Source organism: Myxine glutinosa, chromosome 5 (genome assembly GCF_964187855.1).
Source record: "Myxine glutinosa chromosome 5, kmMyxGlut1.1, whole genome shotgun sequence".
Classification (NCBI taxonomy): Eukaryota; Metazoa; Chordata; class Myxini; order Myxiniformes; family Myxinidae; genus Myxine; species Myxine glutinosa.
Window position 1 is genome coordinate 200,923,996 of NC_136265.1, and position 14,391 is coordinate 200,938,386.

At 42.3% G+C, this 14,391-nt stretch overlaps 1 protein-coding gene across 5 annotated transcripts in view; it reads left to right on the forward strand.

Annotated features, from left to right (window-relative positions):
* Positions 1–14,391, forward strand: part of LOC137418765 (metastasis-associated protein MTA1) — a 145,982-nt gene that overhangs the window by 95,660 nt on the left and 35,931 nt on the right. For 4 of the 5 annotated variants that reach the window (XM_078779364.1, XM_078779360.1, XM_078779363.1 and 1 more), the window contains exons 4-7: positions 1,928–2,048; positions 2,204–2,267; positions 2,555–2,672; positions 13,963–14,065. In XM_078779364.1, coding sequence (XP_078635490.1) covers positions 1,928–2,048; positions 2,204–2,267; positions 2,555–2,672; positions 13,963–14,065 — 406 coding nt within the window. Of the gene's footprint in view, positions 1–1,446; positions 1,544–1,927; positions 2,049–2,203; positions 2,268–2,554; positions 2,673–13,962; positions 14,066–14,391 lie in introns of all 5 variants that reach the window. The other variant, XM_078779362.1, reaches the window with a different exon arrangement.

Consider the following 14,391-nt stretch of genomic DNA (forward strand, 5'->3'; position numbering starts at 1 on the left):
GGCAGCAAGCAGCCTCTTCACTCTCTGCAGACCTGGACAAAATCACAAACTGGTCAAACAAGTGGATGTTGTCTTTCAATCCTGACAAATCTCACACACTCACTTTGTCTCTCTGTAAAGACCATCTGGAAAACCCTCCCATCTACCATTCTCAACAATCCTCTTGAATAAGTTCTGTCACTCAAGCTTTTGGGTCTCACTATCAGCCATGATCTTTCTTGGGAAAACCACATTTCCAAGCTGGCCTCCAAAGCCAGTCGCCGACTGGGCATCCTCCGTCGTGCAAAGTCCTTCTTTGGCACACCTGAGCTCCTCACCACATACAAAGCTTTCATCCGCAGCTTAATGGAATACTGCTCTCCCCTCTGGGCTGGTGCTCCTGCCTCACACCGAGCTGGGCTTCACGCTGTTGAACCCAAAGCTTTCAGAATCATTGGTATCTCCCGCAATGAAGCTGATTCTGAGGGCCTTTCACTCTCTCACTGCAGGCAGGTTGGTGGACTTGCTGTCTTCTCCCGACTCCTTTCTGGCCTAGCTCCCCCTGCTCTGTTTGTGCTCTGTCTCCCGAATATTCTTTCAGGATGCAAAAGATCTGCCAGCAACCCTCTTCTGGTGAAACTGCCAAAATCAAGACTCTCTGCTCACCATCACTCTTTCATTCCCCTTTTTCCCACCTCTGGAACAAACTCCCTCACTCCCTCCAGGTCTTCAAAACAGCTGTTCACCACCATCTCTTATCTCCCCCCATTCAAAACCTTGATCTGTTCTACCCCCGTTAAAACATACAAAATCCACCTCTTCCAATCTCCGACTTCATTCCTGAACTTCCTATTGGTGTGCATTTGCATTTTATACCGTGTACCCCTTCCCCTCTTCCCCCGGCCCTCTCCCTTTCACAGATCTACCGACGTCGCTGTTCTCCACTGTTGTTTCTTCTCTCTGTTTCTTCTTCTCTCTCTCTTCTCTCCGCATGCTTTCTTCTTTCTCCCCCTCGTGTCTCCCGCTCCCTTTGTTGTATGTTTTATGTGTCCGTGTATGTTTTCATGTTTAATGTGTTGGCTCTCACACGAGCGTCAATTCTGTATACAAAAAATAAATAAATAAAAAAGCAATTACAGGTACATTTTAAAACATTTTTGCTTATGAAATGAAACTTAGGGTCACTGAAATATATATGCAATCATCATTGAGGGATGCATGAAATATGTAACGATTTTTTTTTTGACCCTTGGATCATCTCCCAGGGAGTGAGTGGGAACTTAGGGTCACAGGGATCAAAACAGATGATTTAAAAAAAAATCAATTTGATCTGGGGTCATTCCTGGTGGAACCTTTTGCGTACTTTCAACTTTGCTTGATGTGGGAAGCGTGGGGATTTGCGATGGCGTTCTATTGACTTTGCTCCAGCTTATAAATTGTGAACAAGATGTCCTCTCTTTCCTGCAGTAAGTGTTTCACTATATATGGAAACTGCAATCTGCAATGGATTCATTGACGTCTGTTATCATGGTGTACAACCATCAAAAGGGTGGCTGCTTCTGTAGTAAGTGCATAAATGGTTGATTTGCTTATTCACTCCACCTTGTCACGAGGTTCTCTCCATTCGCTGACTTATTTCTCTCTGGAACTGCCATTTATCCACTCATGACCTTTCTCCCAGCCTTCATTGCTTTCCCTATTACTTCATCACCCATAAGCTTTGCCTTCAGTGCTTTTGAAATACATCAACCACAGGATGACATGACTTGAGCTCAAAGATTTTCCATTCTATTGTTGAACAACCTATTGCTTTGGTATTGAGTTTTCAGATGTGCAAGAGATGATACTTTTAGGACATTGAGATGTTTTCAAGGAAGCCCTCATCTCTAACCAATGACTATTATGCTGTGAAGGTCCACTAACATCAATCCTGTTGGCCCACCTGCAGAAGAGTTGGAAGAGGAGATGGAGATCTTGGACGACCTGAGTGAGAAACAGAGACATCAACTGAAGCATCGGGAGCTTTTTCTCTCTCGGCAGTTTGAGAGCCTGGCTGCGACACACATCCGGTCAGCTTATGCACCCTTTCCTCAAACGTATCGGTTCTCACCATTTGGGCTGTCGCTGCATCTGTTGTGCTCTGTTCTCTCGACATGGTGTCCCTGTCATGCAGTTAAAAGCATTATGTGACCTGGTGGTGGTTTCTTTGTTTGTATACTTGCAGTGGGAAATGCAGTGTGACTCTTCTCAATGAGACAGAGACCTTGTCCTCATACCTTGAAAAGGAGGTGAGACCATTCACTGGTCAGTAAACAACCATGTAGCCATGATAATATAATTAAATATTGGCCTCTCAAGGGGCTCCAAACATATTCTAGGAGTGGTGTATTGTTGATGAGAACCTATATAATTGGTGCACACTATGAAATGCGTCTTAAACGTTTTCTACAATTAATTTGCTGCATTTTGACTTATAAATTAAATTGTACTTGGGCCACACACATCACCAATAATAATTATCTTGGTACCTGTTCACATCACCTCGCTCTCCCCTCGTGCTCTCTTACCTCCAAAGGACTGTTTCTATTACTCGTTGGTGTATGACCCAGCACAGAAGACTCTCCTAGCAGACAAGGGCGAGATCAGAGTTGGGCCTCGCTATCAGGCTGACGTGCCTGACATGCTGAAAGAAGGTACAGTACATTGCAATAATTACACGTTGCTAAACATATTCCATGTTGCAGAGGAGACTAGACCTGTCTAAGTTGTTGACAATCGATGGCTTTCCCGAACTTGTTCCTGGTCTCTACACTTTCAATTTGTAAATAGATGCAGAAGCAGCAATTAATTTTTTTCCAATCTACTTAATGTTATTTTTAACTTTACTCACTATATGGTTGGCTGAGGACTGGGGAAAATACAACAACAACAACAACAACAACAGGCATTTTAAGGCCATTTCCCCTGCAAGAGCGGGGGTTAGCCTTGCGGTCCCCATGACAATCTTCTCCATTTGTCCTATTTTCTGCATCTCTCCTTGTTAACCCCCTTGCCCGCATTTCTTCTTCGACCATCTTTAGCCAAGTCTTTCTCGGTCTTCCCCGTCCTCTACTTCCTTCTACATTCATTTCCATCACTCTTCTCAACCAGTCACTTTCATCCTTCCTCAACACATGACCAAACCATCTCAAACTGTTTCTCTTCACAGCATCCATCACAGGCTCTATCCTATCATCTTTCGCAATTCATCATTTGTCTTCCTCTCTCTCAACGATACTCCACACATCCACCGAACCATTCGCATTTCCACCCTTTCCAGCCTTCGTTGCTGCTCTACGTTCATTACCCATATCTCGCTCCCATAAATCATAACACTTCTCACACATGCAGCATACACCTTTCCCTTCAGCTTCAACGACACTCCCCTTCTCGTCAGCACGCCACTCAGTTCCCGAAACTTCTTCCATGCACATCTCACTCTAGCAACCGTTGCCGAGATGATCCACCTTCTCCATTCAGCATGTCTCCAAGGTAACAAAATGTTTTCACACCTTCCAGCTTCACGCCGTCTCCAAGATCCAACTCAACATTTCCTCCATCTGCAGCTCCCTCTGTGCGCACCTTACACTTGAATGTAGCTGCCACACTGGTTAATGACCCTCTCAAACCACTACATTTTTGATGAACCCACTCAGCGCACATTGTACATTGAATGGAATTCACTCCGACACCCTTCCTGCACACAGCACACGGCCACTTCCCAGTTCTTTCCACCTCACCACATGCCTCACCACTTGCCATCACCTTCGTTTTTCCGATATTCACCTTCAGACCTTTTTTGTCTCCATACATTCCTTCCACTTGTTCATCTTCTCCGTCAGTCCATCCGTACTTTCTGCAATCAACACCAGATCATCTGCATACAACAACTCACACGGTAAACCCTCCTTTACGTTCCGAGCCAGCACCTCCATCACAGCTACAAATAGTAGTGGACTTAGTACCGACCCCTGATGCACTCCCACCTTCACCTCAAACTCACCACTGTTCCCGTCCTTCGTCCTTCCAGCTGTGTGCGCTCTTTTGTACATTGCCATCACTACTCTGATCAACCATTCCTCCACTTCTAACTTCCTCAATGCCCATGTCACTATGGGAAATGGAGTACATTGGGCAAGGCAGGGAAGAAGCTTGGTACTGTTGGACCTTAACCCTTATAAAAGGAAGTGAAGGAAGAAGAAGAAGAAGAAGATGGTTCTATTTTTAAAGAGAATAGTTTTTTTTTAGTTTTGACTGGTAATTCATTCACGTACTGAAACTATAAATATAATACTGTACACGTATTAGGTCACATGCTTGCATTGGGGGCTGGGTGGGGGGAGTCTATGCAAGTCGACGACAAGTATCCAGAGGATAATTAGGACCTTTATTACTTTCGTGAAATTGAAACGAGATTTGAAGCTTTTCCTTTCACGGATGATAACCTAGGCCATATCAGTGTAAGGGTCGGTTATTTCAATGGCCGAATATGACTAATACCTCACTCACACCTGATGCCATGCCATGCCAAGGGAGTCTTTGTATACTCCTGTAATTTGTATTTGTGTGTAGTCTGGAAGTGTATCTTTACCTCTGCCACCGAAGGTTGATGGAGGTTATATTTTCACCCCTGTCTGTTTGTTACTTGCCGGAAAAGATTCCGGCAAGTATGTTGATCTGTTCGTTTGTTACTTGCCGGAAAAATTTTTCCGGCAAGTATGTTGATCTGTTCGTTTGTCTGTTTGTCTGTTTGTTACTTGCCGGAAAAATTTTCCGGCAAGTATGTTGATCTGTTCGTTTGTTACTTGCCGGAAAAAATTTTCCGGCAAGTATGTTGATCTGTTCGTTTGTTACTTGCCGGAAAAATTTTTCCGGCAAGTATGTTGATCTGTTCGTTTGTTTGTCTGTCTGTCTGTTTGTCTGTCTGTTTGTCTGTCTGTTTGTCTGTTTGCAGCACTGCGTCTACACCGTTGCACGGAGAATCGCCAAACTTTGCACACATAATGGTCTTGCCCTCTAATATACTGTGCCTCAATGATGACGTCATCAGTGACGTGGTTCGGCCGCCATCTTGGATAAACCGAATAAATTTGCACCTCTATATCTCCGAAAGTACTGAACAGAAAAAATTGAGACATGGCTCATTGTAAAGAACTCTCCATGGGGAATAAAATATGTTAATGATGACGTCATATGTCACGTGGTCGGCCGCCATCTTGGAAAAACGGCAAAAATTTGCACCACTATATCTCCAAAAGTGCTGAACAGAAAAAATTGAGACATGGCTCATTGTAAAGAACTCTCCATGGGGAATAAAATATGTAAATGATGACGTCATCAGTCACGTGGTTCGGTCGCCATCTTGGAAAAACGGCAAATCGTTGCGCCACTATATCTCCAAAAGTGCTGAACAGAAAAAATTGAGACATGGCTCATTGGAAAGAACTCTCCATGGGGAATAAAATATGTTAATGATGACGTCATATGTCACGTGGTCGGCCGCCATCTTGGAAAAACGGCAAAACTTTGCACCACTATATCTCCAAAAGTGCTGAACAGAATAATTGAGACATGGCTCATTGTAAAGAACTCTCCATGGGGAATAAAATATGTTAATGATGACGTCATCAGTCACGTGGTCGGCCGCCATCTTGGAAAAACGGCAAAACTTTGCACCACAAAATCTCCAAAAGTGCTGAACAGAAAAAATTGAGACATGGCTCATTGTAAAGAACTCTCCATGGGGAATAAAATATGTTAATGATGACGCCATCGGTCACGTGGTTCGGCCGCCATCTTGGAAAAATGGGAAAACTTTGCACCACTATATCTCCAAAAGTGCAGAATGGAAAAAATTGAGACATGGCTCATTGTAAAGAACTCTCAATGGGGAATAAAATATGTTAATGATGACGTCATATGTCACGTGGTTCGGCCGCCATCTTGGAAAAACCGAAAAATTGTGCACCTCCATATCTCTGAAAGTGCTGAATAGAAAAAATTGAGACATGGCTCATTGTAAAGAACTCTCCATGGGGAATAAAATATGTTAATGATGACATCATAGGTCACGTGGTTCGGCTGCCATCTTGGAAAAACCGAAAAACGTAGCACCTCCATATCTCCAAAAGTGCTGAATAGAAAAAGTTGAGACATGGCTCTTTGTGAAGAACTCTCCATGGGGAATAATATATGTTAATGATGACGTCATCTATCACGTGGTTCGGACGCCATATTTGTCTTAAATGGCCGATAAAAGAGTACATTCCGGCAAGTCCTCGGTCTCTGACCGATTTTTCATCTGTCTGTCTGTCTGTTTGTCTGTCTGTCTGTTTGCAGCACTGCGTCTACACCGTTGCACGTAGAATCGCCAAACTTTGCACACATATTGGTCTTGCCCTGGAATAGACTGTGCCCAATTGATGACGTCATCGGTGACGTGGTTCGGCCGCCATCTTGGAAAAACCGAAAAACTTTGCACCTCTATATCTCCGAAAGTACTGAACAGAAAAAATTGAGACATGGCTCATTGTAAAGAACTCTCCATGGGGAATAAAATATGTTAATGATGATGTCATATGTCACGTGGTCGGCCGCCATCTTGGAAAAACGGCAAAACTTTGCACCACTATATCTCCAAAAGTGCAAAACTTTGCACCACTATATCTCCAAAAGTGCTGAACAGAAAAAATTGAGACATGGCTCATTGTAAAGAACTCTCCATGGGGAATAAAATATGTTAATGATGACGTCATATGTCACGTGGTTCAGCCGCCATCTTGGAAAAACCGAAAAATTTTGCACCTCCATATCTCCAAAAGTGCAGAATGGAAAAAATTGAGACATGGCTCATTGTAAAGAACTCTCCATGGGGAATAAAATATGTTAATGATGACGTCATCTATCACGTGGTTCAGCCGCCATATTTGTTCTAAATGGCCGATAAAAAAGTACATTCCGGCAAGTCCTCGGTCTCTGACCGATTTTTCATTTGTCTGTCTGTTTGTCTGTCTGTCTGTCTGTCTGTTTGTCTGTCTGTCTGTCTGTTTGCAGCACTGCGTCTACACCGTTGCACGTAGAATCGCCAAACTTTGCACACATATTGGTCTTGCCCTGGAATAGACTGTGCCCAATTGATGACGTCATCGGTGACGTGGTTCGGCCGCCATCTTGGAAAAACCGAAAAAATTTGCACCTCTATATCTCCGAAAGTACTGAACAGAAAAAATTGAGACATGGCTCATTGTAAAGAACTCTCCATGGGGAATAAAATATGTAAATGATGACGTCATCAGTCACGTGGTTCGGTCGCCATCTTGGAAAAACGGCAAAACGTTGCGCCACTATATCTCCAAAAGTGCTGAACAGAAAAAATTGAGGCATGGCTCATTGTAAAGAACTCTCCATGGGGAATAAAATATGTTAATGATGACGTCATATGTCACGTGGTCGGCCGCCATCTTGGAAAAACGGCAAAACTTTGCACCACTATATCTCCAAAAGTGCTGAACAGAAAAAATTGAGACATGGCTCATTGTAAAGAACTCTCCATGGGGAATAAAATATGTTAATGATGACGTCATCAGTCACGTGGTCGGCCGCCATCTTGGAAAAACGGCAAAACTTTGCACCACGAAATCTCCAAAAGTGCTGCACAGAAAAAATTGAGACATGGCTCATTGTAAAGAACTCTCCATGGGGAATAAAATTTGTTAATGATGATGTCATATGTCACGTGGTTCGGCCGCCATCTTGGAAAAACCGAAAAACTTAGCACCTCTATGTGTCCAAAAGTGCTGAATAGAAAAAATTGAGACATGGCTCATTGTAAAGAACTCTCCATGGGGAATAAAATATGTTCATGATGACATCATCGGTCACGTGGTTCGGCCGCCATATTTGTCGTAAATGGCCGATAAAAAAGTAAATTCCGGCAAGTCCTCGGTCTATGACCGATTTTTCATCTGTCTGTTTGTCTGTTTGTCTATCTGTTTGCAGCACTGCGTCTACACCGTTGCACGGAGAATCGCCAAACTTTGCACACATATTGGTCTTGCCCTGGAATAGACTGTGCCCAATTGATGACGTCATCGGTGACGTGGTTCGGCCGCCATCTTGGAAAAACCGAAAAACTTTGCACTTCTATATCTCCGAAAGTACTGAACAGAAAAAATTGAGACATGGCTCATTGTAAAGAACTCTCCATGGGGAATAAAATATGTTAATGATGACATCATCAGTCACGTGGTCGGCCGCCATCTTGGAAAAACGGCAAAACTTTGCACCACGAAATCTCCAAAAGTGCTGAACAGAAAAAATTGAGACATGGCTCATTGTAAAGAACTCTCCATGCGGAATAAAATATGTTAATGATGATGTCATATGTCACGTGGTCGGCCGCCATCTTGGAAAAACCAAAAAACTTTGCACCACGATATCTCCAAAAGTGCTGAACAGACAAAATTGAGACATGGCTCATTGTAAAGAACTCTCCATGGGGAATAAAATATGGTAATGATGACGTCATATGTCACGTGGTCGGCCGCCATCTTGGAAAAACGGCAAAACTTTGCACCACTATATCTCCAAAAGTGCAGAATGGAAAAAATTGAGACATGGCTCATTTTAAAGAACTCTCCATGGGGAATAAAATATGTTAATGATGACGTCATCTATCACGTGTTTCAGCCGCCATATTTGTTCTAAATGGCTGATAAAAAAGTACATTCCGGCAAGTCCTCGGTCTCTGACCGATTTTTCATCTGTCTGTTTGTCTGTCTGTTTGCAGCACTATGTCTACACCGTTGCACGTCGAGTCGCCAAACTTTGCAAACGCATTTGTCTTGCCCTGGAATAGACTGTGCCCAATTGATGACGTCATCGGTCACGTGGTTCGGCCGCCATCTTGGAAAAACTGAAAAACTTAGCACCTCTACATCTCCGAAAGTGCTGAATAGAAAAAATTGACACATGGCTCATTGTGAAGAACTCTCCGTGGGGAATAAAATATGTTAATGATGACTTCATCGGTCATGTGGTTCGGCCGCCATCTTGGAAAAACCAAAAAACTTAGCACCTCTGTATCTCCGAAAGTGCTGAATAGAAAAAATTGAGACACGGCTCATTGTAAAGAACCCTCCATGGGGAATAAAATATGTTAATGATGAAGTCGTCGGTCACGTGGTTCGGCCGCCATCTTGGAAAAAACGAAAAACTTAGCACCTCTATATCTCCGAAAGTGCTGAATAGGAAAAATTGAGACGTGGCTCGTTGTAAAGAACTCTCCATGGGGAATAAAATATGTTAACGATGATGTCATGTCACATGGTTCGGCCGCCATCTTGGAAAAACCGAAAAACTTCGCACCTCTATATCTCCGAAAGTGCTAAATAGAAAAAATTGAGACATGGCTCATTGTAAGGAACTCTCCATGGGGAATAAAATATGTTAAAGATGACGTCATCGGTCACGTGGTTCGGCCGCCATATTTGTCCTAAATGGCCGATAAAAAAGTACATTCCGGCAAGTCCTCGGTCTCTGACTGATTTTTCATCTGTTTGTCTGTTTGTCTGTTTGCAGCACTACGTCTACACCGTTGCACGTAGAATCGCCAAACCTTACACACATATTTGTCTTGCCCTGGAATAGACTGTGCCCAATTGATGACGTCATCGGTCACGTGTTTCGGCCGCCATCTTGGAAAAACCGAAAAACCTTGCACCTCTATATCTCAAAGTGCTGAATAGAAAAAATTGAGACATGGCTCATTGTAAAGAACACTCCATGGGGAATAAAATATGTTAATGATGATGTCATAGGTGCGTCCATTATGACGTCATAATTCGACAAGTACAAAACTTCATCCGATCAAGATGAAATTTCTTGAGCGTAATCTAGGAATAAATTAGTTTAGATAATGATGACAAAATAGATGATAGTAAACAAATAATGATGTCATTGGTCACGTTCTTCGGCCGCCATATTTGTCCAAAATGGCCGATAAAAAAAAAGTATATTCCGGCAAGTCCTCGGTCTCTGACCGATTTTTCATGTTTGTCTGTCTGTGAACAAGATATCTCAAAAAGTTGTGGACGGACTTGGACGAAATTTGGCATAGAGGTAGTGTATGTGACAAGGACGAAATTATTTAATTTTGGTGAAGATTCGGATTCGGATCCGGCTAGTGGAATTTTTAAGTGATTCTTCACCATTTGGAGATAGGGCCAAAAACGATATATTGCAGGATATCTCAAAAAGTTGTCGACGGATTTGGGCGAAACTTGGTGGACAGGTTGTGTTTGTGACAAGGACTAATCGATTCGATTTTAGTGAAGATCTGAATATGGATTCGGATACGATAATTATTTAATTTATTAAGTGATTCTTCACCATTGAGAGATTGGGCAAAAACCGATATTAAAAAAAAAACCACCTTTAGAGGCCATTTTTCCCCGCAAAGCGGGGGTTGGCCTTTTTCGGGAACCGTGGTTGTTGTTGTTTTTCGGTCCCCTATTTGAAGCAATGTTTTACGGCCGGATGCCCTTCCTGACGCCAACCCTTTTTGCCGCCTTTAACGACAAACAGGGAATTACCAGTGAACTGGTACTCAATTAGCCGACCTCGGAAGGATGACAGGCTGAGTCAACCCCCCTGGCGTTAATTCAGCGATCGACCGGGATTCGAACCCAGGATCCTTGGATCCTAAGCCGGCACCCTAGCCGCTAGCCCAACACCAGGGATTTGGGCAAAAACCGATATATAACCTGATATTTAAAAAAGTTATGGACGAGTTATGACTGAACTTCGTTGACGTGTTGGTTAGGTGACAAGAACAAGCCGATTATATTTTGGTTCAGGTCCGAATCCAGATCTGTCTTATCATTGGGACACAAATCATAAACTGTTCAGCCTGGCAGAGGAATGCGCTCTACCGAGTGCCGTTCTAGTTTGGACCAGTGTCGAGCTGTCAGGCCTGCTCTTCTGTCCGCACCTCCATCGCAAGCGGCACAGACCATGGTATATGTAATTATCTTGCCATTTGTACACAAGATAAAAGCAAAACATCATCTTTTACACCCACAAAATCACGGGCTTTATTGTAGACCTCGTAATGGTGTATAAATAATAAAATATTTCAGTAATGCTACAAAATACGAATAAACATTCCCCAGATATACTACAGCTGCTACACAACTGATGCATTTAAATGAAAATTTTATTTCAAAAACGAATATGAAAATTTGCACTTTACATCGCATGTTCTAATAAATTGTTAAAAATGTGAAGAAGATTCAGTTCCAATTTGAGAAGCGGTCAGAGGTTTGATAGGTGCTCGATCTCTCCTGATTCTGAATTGCCTAGAGATTAAAAAATGAATCACACCACTGATGGGAAATGTGATTAATACACAAGATGTCACAAATTATTTATGATTGCCTTTGTTAAGCTATGAATTGATGTTTTTTTTGAACAGTTTTATGCTAGCGGAACTATGATTAGCTATTGAATGAATTGATCATTATTTTTAATTTTATAATGTTTGATGCTGGATGCTAGTAAAAAGTAAAATGGTGACAATAGCGAACAAGGAAGAATGGGTGAGTATAACTAGAGGTTGGCTGGTGTCGCTAGAATTGTGATGACGTATGGTGTTGTAGAGTACAGGTGTATCAGCATCTTCTGCAGATTGCTGGCTATGTTGAACACATCCACCTTGGATGTGTTAAACCTAGCCAGCAATCTGCAGAAGATGACAGACATCAGGTGACGGACATCAGGAAAGACGTCACCTTGGTATTAAATTCTGCAGGTTGCTGGCTAGGAATTTTTATTCCCGGATCCAGATCTTCTGAATAATGTAATAAGTTTGTCGTTCTCACATACCCAATCTGTCCACCAAGTTTGGTCCGAATTATTCTCTAACCTTTTTACAGAAAGCCGAACAGGGGTGAAAACATATGTCCTGTCGGAAAAGTAACCAGAAACTGACGTCATTTGATGAGTTATATACAGGTGTTTCACTTTAAAGCGGATTCCGATGCAGGTACAAAGCTCCGAGCATAGTTAAGGGGAGTCGTAAACAATTCGGTCGGTATTGTTTCCTTTTCTGTGCGTTTGTAAAACTGTGTGTGAAACATTCAGATACAGTGCCTATAGAAAGTCTACACCCCCTTAAAAATTCTCAGCTTTTGTTGCCTTATAACCTGTAATTAAATTGCATTAAATCAGACTTTTTCCACCTTTATTTTTTACATCGTAACCCACAACTTCCAAGTGAAAAACAAATTCTATAAATTTCAGAAAGTTAATTTTAAATACAAAACTAGAGTAACTTGGTTGGACGTGTCCACCCCCTGAGTTAATACTTGGTGGAAGCACCTTTGACAGCAATTACAGCTGTGAGTCTGTTGGGATAGGTCTCTACCAACTTTGCACACCTTGATTGGGCAATATTTGTCCATTATTCTGCACAAAACTGTTCAAGCTCAGTCAAGTTGCGTGGGGAGTGTTGATGGACAGCAATCTTAAATCATGCCATAGAGTTTTGATTGGATTTAGGTCAGGCTCTGACTGGGCCACTCAAGGACATTTATATTTTTCTTACTTAGCCACTTCAGTGTAGCCTTGGCTGTGTGCTTTGGGTTGTTGTCATGCTGAAGGGTGAACTTCTGTCCCAATTTCAGCTTTCTTGCAGAGGGCAGCAGGTTTTCCTCTATGATTTTTCTGTATTTTGCTCCATCCATTTTCCCTTCTATCCTGACAAGTGCCCCAGTTATTGTTGATGAGAAACATCCCCATAGCATGATGCTGCCACCACCATGCTTCACAGTGGGGATGGTGTTCTTTGGGTGATGTGCTGTGTTGGTTTTGCACCAAACGTAACATTTTGCATTTAGGCCAAAAAGATCCATCTTGGTTTTGTCAGACCACAAAACTTTTGGCCACAGAATCTCTGGAGTGTTTTTTTGCATACCTCAAACGGGATTCAAGGTTGGCTTTTTTGTGTAATGGCTTCCTTCTTGCCACCCTATCGTATTGGCCAGACTTGTGGAGTGCTTGGGATATTGTTGTCACACGCACAGTGAATAGTCTTTGCCATAAAGCCCTGTAGCTCTTTCAAAATTGCCATTGGCCTCAAGGTGGCCTCTCTGATCAGTCTCCTCCTTGCTTGGTCATCCAGTTTGTATGGACGGCCTGATCTAAGCAGGGTCTTGATGGTACCATACGCCTTCCACTTCTTAATGATTGTCTTGACTGTGCTCCAAGGGATATTCAAGGCATTTGAAATATTTTTTATACCCATCCCCTGATTTGTGCCTTTCCACAACCTTATCCCAGAAGTCTTTTGAAACTTATTTTGTGCTCATGGTTGAGTCTTTGCTGTGAAATGCACTACCCGGCAGAGGAAACCTACAGGAACAGCTGATTTTATTCTGGAATAAACAGAATTACTACAATTTAACACACGTGGAGGCCAATTAATTTGGTGTGTGATTTTGAAGGTGATTGGGTACACCTGAGATAATTTAGATGAGAATGAGTTGGATGCTTATCCAACCAAGATATCCAACTTATCCAACCACCAGAATGAGATTGGACGCTTATCCAACCACGATATTCTAGTTTTGTATTTTTCATGAATTTTCTGAAATTTGTAGAATTTTTTTTCACTTGGAAGTTGTGGGTGGAAGAAATGTGTAAATAAAGGTGGAAAAAGTCTGATTTAATATGTTTTAATTCCAAGCTATAAGGCAACCAAAGGGGAAAAGTTTGAAAGTGGGTGTAGACTTTCTATCGGCACTGTATGTGTATCAAGACCTTTTTTGGATACATGCTCGAGGCTCATGGAAGAGAATGTTTTAGTAACTTTTGTTTTTTTACAATTAGAAAGTAGAGGGAAAAAAAGACTTTTGATGCACATGCATCTGAGACTTGCATTTGCAGGATTTCCAGACGAACGGGACCAAGCAAAACTGGAGCACCGTGTATGGATACCAGACAACCCTCTTGGTGAGCGACAGATAGACCAGTTCATGGTCATTGCCAGGTAGGTCCACTTACTGATAAGTAATATCTAACTCCTCGGTTGAGCATTTTTGAAAGATTTAGTAACTTTTGAACTTTTTTTGTTTAGTTACCTTTTTACTTTTTTAACTTAACTTTTTTGAACCTCCTTCCTGAGGCTCTTCTATCCTACTCTTCCCTTCAGAGATTCAAGCAGGCAGTATACCACCAACTTGTGTCATCTCCCCATCCTTGGCAACTTTTGTTTTTTACCCCCAGTACCATGCCCAGTCCAACCCTCTTACTTGCATGTTATTGTGTTCCCTCCCTCACTATCTCTCTTTCTCGTCATTTCCTGTCCGTTCATCC